The 10,211-nt window shown below is 32.9% G+C and overlaps 2 protein-coding genes across 2 annotated transcripts; both read right to left on the bottom strand.

Annotated features, from left to right (window-relative positions):
* Window positions 1-4,994: 4,994 nt before the first annotated feature.
* LOC141686263 (uncharacterized) lies at window positions 4,995-9,287 on the bottom strand. Its single transcript, XM_074491308.1, has 5 exons — window positions 8,706-9,287; window positions 8,094-8,552; window positions 7,709-7,937; window positions 6,558-7,582; window positions 4,995-6,337 (listed from the first exon to the last, which is right to left on the bottom strand). The coding sequence occupies exons 1-5, from the start codon at window positions 8,896-8,898 to the stop codon at window positions 4,995-4,997; spliced, it is 3,249 nt and encodes a 1,082-aa protein (XP_074347409.1). The 5' UTR covers window positions 8,899-9,287.
* LOC141686262 (uncharacterized) lies at window positions 8,917-9,396 on the bottom strand. Its single transcript, XM_074491307.1, has one exon. It carries the CDS (start codon window positions 9,394-9,396, stop codon window positions 8,917-8,919), a length of 480 nt encoding a protein of 159 aa, XP_074347408.1.
* Between the last annotated feature and the right edge of the window lie 815 nt (window positions 9,397-10,211).

The following is a 10,211-nucleotide window of genomic DNA, read 5'->3' as shown; positions in this document are numbered from 1 at the left end:
ATTTTAGATAGTTCAACTATGGAATTTCAAAAGAGTGTCAGCTTATGGGGATTCAACGCATACAGGAATTTTAGTGACTATTACGCAATGAAATTTTATGGATTTGACATACATCCAGCATTATATAAAATGGTATACAATATGTTGGAGAATATAAATTAACTTCTATACTATTTATTATCTTTCTTATGTTACTTCTTAATATAATTTTATAGTCATTAACAAACTTACATTATATTATATATACTTTCAGCGGTCAAGATCAGACTTGGAAAGAATTTACCATAAATGGAGTAACTTGAGCTCTGTTACGCTAGTGATTGCTCGTACAAAATGGAAAATGGAACTAATATGGGAGGGAGATAGATGCTTGTTTGGTAATGGATGGCTTGCATTTGTTCAAGCAACAAATGTGGAGATTGGAGATACGTTAGTACTGTTTGACTGTCATAAATTGGAAGAGGGTACTCTCTTCGCAGTTATCTTTAAGGGAAGGGAGGAAGTCGATTCAATCTGCTCTGGTAATTGTATTTAAACATTTGCATAAATATAATTTAATATATTCAATTGCTTTAAATTGTATATATATAGTGTTTTAAATTATAGATGTTAATATTATGTACCAATTATTAAAAGGGATTTATATGGGTATAAATCTGATAGCTTGTTTTCAATATCTACTGTTGCATTTAAGTAAATGGATATCAATATATATATATATATTCATAATATAACTTTACAATATAGTATTTTTCGGTTTATATATATTTATAGTTATTTCAAAATAGTTTTAAGTTTTTAAACGTGGAATTTGATAATGTGGAAGATTATAAATAGATTAATTATGTAAAGTTAAGAGTTATTTTTAAGATTAAAATTTAATTTCACTAACTACATATAAGTTACTATGAACCTTGCAGGTGAGAAAGTGGAGTTTAAACGATCTTTTTTAAAGATTGTATCTTTAACTTTACTTGAAGAAGGATGTCTGGTATATTTTAAAAATTTCAATCGTCTACAATGGCTTATATGTAAGTTATTAAAAAATAATGAATATTATATTAAAATAAAAATTCCTATAATTGAAAGGTTGTTCCAAAAGGGATTAAAGATGCTTATGGTGAGAAGTTACTTCTAGTGAACAAAATTGAGGTTATCGGGAAAGAGTGGGGTATATTCTATGATTACAACGAAGGTTATGTGAGTGATCTCAGTGCTATGTTGGAATGCTTCAGAGTAGTTGAACATGAAACAATTATATTAACAGTTGATCAGGGAAACATTCTTCACGCTCAAATATACGAAATAGATGGAAAGGAGATTGATTACATTAGTCGTATGAGTGGAAATACAGCGATAACATCTGAGAAATGGATCTGGTATGCGTTTTCTATGGAATCAGGTATGACGCACTATTAAAATTTATTTCTTTTTTAAGTTGATACATAATTTCAAATTTATGGCTGGAAATAAATGGCTGCTAAAATATTTTCAATTGCAGAATCAGAAAATGCTACAGGAGAACAAACAAATGAAATCACTGTTAAGGAATCTATATATTTAACTGATACAGATTATGAGATTGAGGGTAATAAAATTATTATTTCATTGATCTTAGAATCATTATATTCTTAGTTTACATATATAGTTAATATATGAATGTATTTAAATTTCAGAAAATCGAGTTGGTTGTGAAAATGAGGCAGCGGTAGGAGATGGCACTCTTGTGGTTGTAGATTTCTTTACAAAATTAAAGCCTTATAACTTGGATAAAAAATCACATGGAGTGGTATTCTCTCATTATCAGTCACTTAAGATTGTCAAAAATAGTAATTCTTTATTTAATTGATAAACTTTTAATTAATTTAATATGATTGCAGCATATTCCAAAAGATGTTGGACCTCAGGGACGTGCTTGGCAAGGAGGTGAAAGAGTTATATTAATAACTAAAAATGGGACTTGGAAAGTTACTATCGTTGTTGCAGAAGGAAAAGGTCGCTTTTCAGCTGGATGGAATAAGTTTGTCAAAGATAACAAATTACGCAAATCTCAGACTCTGGACTTCACTTTGATCAAGAAGCATGATAACATCACTTTTTTTGTTAAGTGGTGCAGTGGAACTTAAGCTATGCCATCAACGCTATGTGGTTTGAAATCGGACAAACTTGTTAATTTAGACATTTGCTATTAATGTTTTTTGGATTTACTTTTTGTTATTAATTATTGTGACATAAGTAATTATTACCAAAATTATTTTGGAAGTTGGAAGAAGGGTTTTATATCAATTTTATCAATTTTATCTACTAAGGATTATGCATGGAAATCTGATTTAAAGTCTGGTACAAAGTTGATCAGTATGTGATATCTACATAATAGCATAAAGACAAAATTAGATGTTGCAATAATCTGCATCTCATATTTTATGCTGATTAACATTATAGTGATTTACACTGAGATTAGTCCTAAATCTGAAGTTCATGTAATGAACACGCTTTATATTCCAAGTTGAATATCATATAATGAACACCAACAAATGAACAAAACTGAGATAAATACCGTATTCGATAGTTAGTTGGAAAGATGGTATATTAATTCAGATGAGAGCTTTGTTGCAGTATTTTGTTAGGAAAAGTATTGATTAACAATATTGTTGGAACTCCTAAAAGGGCATTCATATTGCATTCACATTTCCAACTTTCTGTTTAGTATGGTATTAATATTTGGACAATTACCTCTGTTATTTGGTGGCTTGATAGTTAGTTTGATTCGCAGAAGTAAAATGTCCATTTTTAGCAATTAATTGGTGAATATATTCTCACAGTAAGCATGTCTTTATATACGCATATTAGGCATGTCTTTAAACCACCAAATGTTCCCAGCCTAGATGTATATTTAAATTAATTGGTGTATATTTTATCAAGCATGTTGAAGCTAGTAGTTTGTATAGTTATTCTTTTATGAATTATAAGGAGTAATATAAAGGAAATACAAAGTTATTTCTAAAACTATCAGCCAACATATCAATAATAATTAACAGTAAACTTAAATCTCAATAGTAATATAAATTTATTGCTAGAAATGTGAAGAATACCTGGTCTATACTGGCTACAGCCGGACATTGATGTCCTTCAAGCCATACAAAGTTTCCGGTGCTAAGCATCATAATATATTTATGATATGGTGTCTGGTTGTCCTTCTTTAAAATGTACTTCAGTAGAGAGAATCACCGAGCTATAAGAAGAAACAAAAAAAAACAATCTATTATAAAATCATCACTTTCTTTTATCTTGAAAATACAAATTAATATTATTTCTCAACTGTATAATTATTTATCAAAATAACTGTACTATTTGAATTTGAATATTTGAAAATATATAAATGTGCAGAAAAAAAAAGAATAAACAATAAACAATTATGTCTACTGAGTCAACGATATATGTAATTTATTTGCGAAAACTGTATAAAATATCACATGTTCACTGATGCGCACCAAGATGTCAAGGTTTTGGTTACAAATGTGATGTTGATTATCCTTCTTTACACTTGAATCTGAGATCAACTAAAATGCTATAATCTATTTGAATGTGAATATGAACAGGCCTTCTATAATAAAAAAAAAATATATGATTTCAGATGAAGTATAAAAGGATACAGTTACAGATTACCATAAAATGTATGTGCACTTGGACAAATATTAGATCATAGAGAATTATAACAATTAGTATTTGCTTAAACTTGAATTATAAGTTTGGTGACAATGAACATAAGATTATAACTTTTGATATAGCTCATAATATATCTCATCAGAAGTGATATGATGACAAATAAATAAAGCTAATAATCTGAAAATTCATCACCATGTCATTTGTATATCAAGGCAATGCCAATTCAAGACTGCTATATTCATCATCCATAGAACAGCTAGGTTCCAGGTCACCCGCTATTCAAAAAGTTCTTGCTTATTTGTACCAGGGGTTTAATCAATTTCTTCTGACCTATTTTTTTTATCATAATTATTTTATTTGCATAGGTCCTTGGATTAAACTAATATGCACATCTTTCCGTTTATGACACAGATTACAATACACATTGGATGAATTTATATATTTGCCTCACATCACATATTAGTTATTTTTCTAGCTAAGACAATGGTAAGTATGATATTCAATGTAAAATTTTTATTTTAATGTAAAGTAAAAGGAAGATAATGCAAACCTACTATATAACTTAAGATTTAGAAACTTAATACCTTGGAGCCTGTTATTGAGAAAGCTGGAAGCTCGCTGGAACAGAAATAATTATGATTATGATAATCTGAATCAACCACAAATTATATTAATTACATTATGACCTTAAAACCAATAAACTATGTATATGGAAAATTGCAACAAATGTATTTACTTATGCAAAAGATCACAGAACTTCTGCAGTTCGCATATTCAAATTTAAAACGCAACATGATCTTTTGCTTGCAATGTTTAGCAAGAACCACATGATCAATTTTGCTTATACCATACACATTTCCTATAAATCCCTCAAAATATTGAATTATAGTTTATTAAAAGGTACTGATTATAAATCTCCACCATTTAGTTAAATCTTACAAACATTGATTTATATTTATTTGAAAAGAACTAACTGAAATCCACCACAATTGGATTTAAAACAACCATTTCGAACAAAAATTAGCCTTCTAATCATCTAACATAGGAAGATTATAGAATACTTCCTCATAAACAACATTCTCGGTAATGTTTGTTGATTCTCCTGAGTCAGTGTCAATAAGGATGTAGAGGCCTTTGGGAGAAGTAACTCGCGAAATTGCAACATACAACTGACGATGGCAAAACACCGATTTAGGTAAGTACAAACCCACTGTATCAAGCGATTGACCCTGACTTTTGTTGGTGGTCATGGCAAAGCAAAGTTGTAATGGAAATTGAGTCCTTTTAAATTCAAACGGCCATTTTGTATCGGTTGGGACCATATCAATTCAGGGAATAAGATGTTTCCTACCAACATGTGCTCCAGTTAGACTTTGACACTCTATGCTGTTTTTTTTACAACCTGTAACCACCATTCGAGTACCATTGCACAGTCCAAGAATCTGGTTTAGGTTTCTCATAAGCATAACAGCGGCTCCAACTTTTATCTTTAATTCGTGTTTAGGGAGGCATGGCATATTAAGTGAATTAAGATATTCGACAGAGAATGAGTCATCAAATTCATTATCTTCGACATTGGCATCCTCAATAGAATCCTGACTAAGGTATGTGTGTGTCGTACCTGGAATTTTGTCTAGAATAACTGAATTTACATCATCAACAACAACATTTGTGGGAGTAAGAATGGCCCTGGACCTTAGGTAGGAATGAGAGGATAAATTCTGGTTAAAATTTGGATATACGATATCACAAAGACTTTGAATTGGATTATCTTCACAACGAACAACATACTCTTCAGGAACTGGAAATTGTACTGAAGACCTGTTATCACCACTAATAGAATTATCCAACTTTCCATTGCCAACCTGTAGCTGCCATTCACTAAAATCTTTTATCGCTTTGTTCTGTTCAGCCGTATTTCCACAATATAGACGCATGTTTTGTTTCAGCAAAAAAACCTGGCAATGATCCCATAATGTAGATGCATTCAGCGTAGCTCCAACAACTTCAGCTCTTGTAGCTTTCAGTATAACCGGAAGGATCTGTCTAAAATCTCCACCAAATACTACTGTAATACCGCCAAATGGTTCGTTTGATCTACCAGGGTCTACCGATGACATTATATCACGCAAACTCCGGTCAACACATTCAAAAGAGTAACGATGTTGCATATGAGCCTCGTCCCATATGATCAGACTGGTATGATGCAATAGTTCTGCAATATCCGTTCCATGCTTAATTCCAGTTGTAGATTGATGATCTAGTTTAAGAGGGATGTGAAATCGTGAATGCGCTGTTCTTCCACCAGGTAGCAGTGTGGCGGAAATTCCGAAAGATGCTACAGATAGTACTATTTTATTCTCAGAACGCAAATGACAACATATAGTTTGCCAATGAAAAGTTTTGCCACAACCTCCCGAGCCATAAACAAAAAACAAACCCCCCTTTTCAGTCTCGATGCTATCAAGAATAGAATGATAAACTTGCTTCTGCTCCACGTTCAGTTTATCATAGTTAATATCATGCTGCTCTTTCATCTCAGCCTTATTATATGATGTTTCCTCAATAATAAGTTGATTTTGGTCCGTACATCTAAATAAATCGGGCGGGAATGGCATTGTTGGGTAATCTTTCAAAGTTTTGCCTACATCATTCAATAGCTTCTCTATTTCTGCATATATTTTAAATTAAAATTAGAATCCTACTTCATTACTTACAACTAAATTTATAGATAGTTGTATATATTCTACAACTAAATACATTAAAAAGGTATTATTTGTAATTTTTGACATATCAATTTGACACAATTTGAAGTACTACAACACTACCTCGGATATAATATAATGTAAGTTTTTGAAATCTAAGAATATACTTTTTTAGTTATTACATACCTGCAAGAGCATAATTTTTTATATCAAATTCAGAGAGACGTATGTTGTTGTCTTGCATGACCCGTCTTCGATTATGTTCAATATCACCTGACATACATCTCCAATGTTCATTCCATAAAGCAAGTGGATCAGTTACAGAACAATAGGCCAGTATATTGACAAACATTTCACGTAATTGGTTGGGAAAAGATGATTCAGAATTCTCTACCATTGCCTCATGCCATTGGCGGTCATCCTGGAGCAATCCAAGAGCTGCACATGTTTCTTTAAAACTGTCATAAACATGACCATTGACAGTTCGAATATCTTCAAATGTCAAACAGCCTTTCCTGCGCATTAGCAACATTCGAAGATACAGCAAGTCCCCTGCAATTGCGTGTACCTCTGATAGTCTCCCCACAACATCACCTCTTTGTCTTTCTTTCCATTTGCATTCTCTGGGAAGCCAAGTAAATTGGCTTGGGAACTCCGAATATGTAAATTCTCGGGCACGGGGTATTTCTTTGTTTGCTATAAACCAAACCTCCAACTTAGTATGCTTTGTAGTAGCACGATCACAAACTTTATGCAAAGATTCTCCAGTCTTGAAACTAACGTATTTTTGATCTGGAAGGTGCACTGGCAAACGGTCAACAGAAGGCCATCGTGAATGGATGTCAAAGCCAAAAATTCTCCAAGATGCTTCAGAAGCACATACATATCTTCCGCTAAGATAGTGTTGCACCTCATCAAGAGATTTACGTAATGTACGTGTACCAGCTGAAGCAGTTGCCTTACTTTTTTTAAGCATCATTGTTGCATGATCATGTCCTTTTAAACAATACTTAAATAAGTACTTCAAAGACCTGGAGTTGTTGCATATCTCCAAATTTATATGGCACTGGAACATAACTAATAAATCTCTATTAAATGGCACGACATATTGATTGTCTAGATCCGTTCCTTTCACATTAATACGTGCAGCAGTACTGCGTCGCCGATAACCAGGAAATCCACAGTCGTCAAAACACGTATTCACATTGTACCTAATTAAATTAATTACTTGTCACATGAATTTATATTTATAATAATTCAAATACCATAAAAATTAAGAGAAAAAATAAAAAAAAATTAAATGTGAAATTTATCTACTCTGCAAATAAATGATCTACCTCTTGGGAAAATGACGCATGCACTTCCCTTTCACCATACACGGAGAATATGTATAATCTTGTCCGCATGGTCCATGTATCATATAGTTCTTAACAGCTGCATATCCCACAGGATCTTTATTTTTGTCAGGAATCTCAGTGGACACCAACGCATCAATCTGGTCTGTATTCTTTGGTCTGTCATCTGGATGCAACCATATCAGCATGTGGCAATGTGGTAAACCCGTTTCTGAAACTCAATGACATGCATTACTGAAAATTAATAAATCATAAAATTATTAGGAAACACATGGTAAATGCTGCAGTTTTGGAATAACAATGATTCAACCAAATGTAAACGAAAATATGATTTATAATTAAGATGAGGTACGTAAATTTTACTCACTTCCTATACACCTGCCAAAATAATTTTTCTTCTTGATCATTTCAATAAGTTGTTCAAGCTTTAGCTTAAATACCCTGGTAACAATATCAGGGGCATCGCAAACGTCAACTCCGGGCAAGTGCTTCATCATTTCTTTAATTTCAGGCCACTTGGAGTTACATGTCATTGTTAAGAATAATGTTGGATGTCCAATAACACGACAAAGTGCTAAAGAGTCCTTAAAGTATTGGGACATGTACCTTGGAGATCCGGTAAATGATGCAGGCAGGATTATACATTTCCCAACATAATCTGGATCGTTGTCCCCTTTACGGAGTGCATCACGAACAGAAGAATAAAGGTCAGATCTAATTGTTGTTTGGTTTCTGCTAATCCAATCTAGCCTGTACTGTTCAACAGCAGTAAAAGCATCAACAACATACTGCTGCCATAACCTTCCACCAAGATGAGGAGTAAGTCCTGCCAAATAAATGTTTAATACATTACGTATGGAGAACAATAAACAATAACATAACTTTTAATCTATATATGAATTTTGCACAATTTAGTTGACACGAATGTGAATTTTGAACAGACATTGTACAGTTGTTTGAAAAAAGAAAATAACTATACCTTCCAAAGGACGTATCATTAGCTTGTAGTTATAATATTCCTTCATTGAAACATATTCTCTATTCTTACGCTCATGCTCATCACTCTCATTTTCTGTAACAACCTTATTTCTTGCCTTAATCTTCTTCAATGAAATTTTGGTATGAAAACCATCATCTCCCCACGGAAAAAGTACCGGATACTGGAGTTGCATAAAAAATAAATCGGTCTCTCACACTCGCTGTAATTTTTGATCTCGTGTGTGTACAATTGTTTCTCTAAAACCTGGTGTGTCCGGATTTGTGTTCACTATCAATCCACCTACTTCATCCGAAGGTCCGATAATATTTGGTCTTCCATTGGCCGCCTCAGAAGAAATAAGAACTAAATTATATTCGTCCAAGGTATCATCTTTATAACGCTCACGCGCTGTCAAAAACTGGTGAACTACTTTGTTATGTTCATGAAACATCTGCATTAACGCTTCCACAATTTTGTGGTCCAACTGATCTCTGGCTTCACCAAATACATTCATCCTATTAGAGAGCTCGTTCTCTTTGTCATAAATGTACAACTGACAGTATTTTGGATTATCACCATCCTCTGGCAGTAAGCTTCCAATAAAATGTAAATTTTGACCACGAACTTTAAAGCAGTATGGTGCTCTGCCTCTATTTATGGTATGGTCAACTCTTCCTCCACTGGAGCACATTGCAAACATAACATTGTACACTCTAATTCTGAGTCTAAAGTGTCTTGAAAAATGGAGAAGAGAGGCGAGTGGTTCTGGAGGTTGTCGTTCTCGAGGTAGCTCAACTTGTCCATTTTTACAACATAAAGAGAAGGTTGGCTGTGCATTTCTGTTTGACTTATTGTTACATTCCCTACTCCACATAACTACTCCACATAACCGCTCCACAATGAGTGCATATGCAATCAGGAGATCCTATATTAAGATAGCCTTCCCAAGAATCAGTAGCTGACTCAGCAGCACCCTCCAGATTCTCATCTGCGCAAATGAGGTGAGAACATTTATAATAATATATTATGTATCCAGATTAACAAATCAAAACTCACAATATTTCTCAATGTTATAAAACAATATTATTTATCTGCATTGACATACCAACGTCAAAATGTATTTCTTCATACTGGAAGTGGTCACCAGCTTTGTTAAAGCTGTCATACAAATTACGTGCCCCAGAAGATGAACCGGATTCACATTGCTCTGTAGTATAATATTTTTGTTGAACGTTATTTGTATCATTTTTATTATATACTCCAAATGTATCCAGCTTTTTATCTGTTAATTACACATGAAACATGCATTTAAATGATAAATAAATCCTGAAACAATATGTCCAAGAGTAACGTTGAACAATAATATTAACCTGATTTGATGATACTCTCCTGGACAATTGAAGATATAACGTTGGATTTTCAACCTCTTCTACCTGGGCCTATAGAGACTGGAGTATATAGACGTAAATATTAGTATATTTCCACAGTGCAATTGCTAGATTGAAG

Source organism: Apium graveolens, chromosome 9 (assembly GCF_009905375.1).
Source record: "Apium graveolens cultivar Ventura chromosome 9, ASM990537v1, whole genome shotgun sequence".
Taxonomy (NCBI): domain Eukaryota; kingdom Viridiplantae; phylum Streptophyta; class Magnoliopsida; order Apiales; family Apiaceae; genus Apium; species Apium graveolens.
Note: the sequence above shows the minus strand (reverse complement) of the source record. Positions and strands in the feature narration are given on the sequence as shown.

Coding starts and splice junctions, on each gene's coding strand:
- LOC141686263 (XM_074491308.1), bottom strand. CDS start 8,898: ATGCAACTCCAGTATCCGGTACTTTTTCCGTGGGGAGATGATGGTTTT. Junction 8,553..8,705: donor AATGATACGTCCTTTGGAAG/GTATAGTTATTT, acceptor TTTATTTGGCAG/GACTTACTCCTCATCTTGGT. Junction 7,583..7,708: donor ATGCGTCATTTTCCCAAGAG/GTAGATCATTTA, acceptor TAATTTAATTAG/GTACAATGTGAATACGTGTT.
- LOC141686262 (XM_074491307.1), bottom strand. CDS start 9,396: ATGTGCTCCAGTGGAGGAAGAGTTGACCATACCATAAATAGAGGCAGA.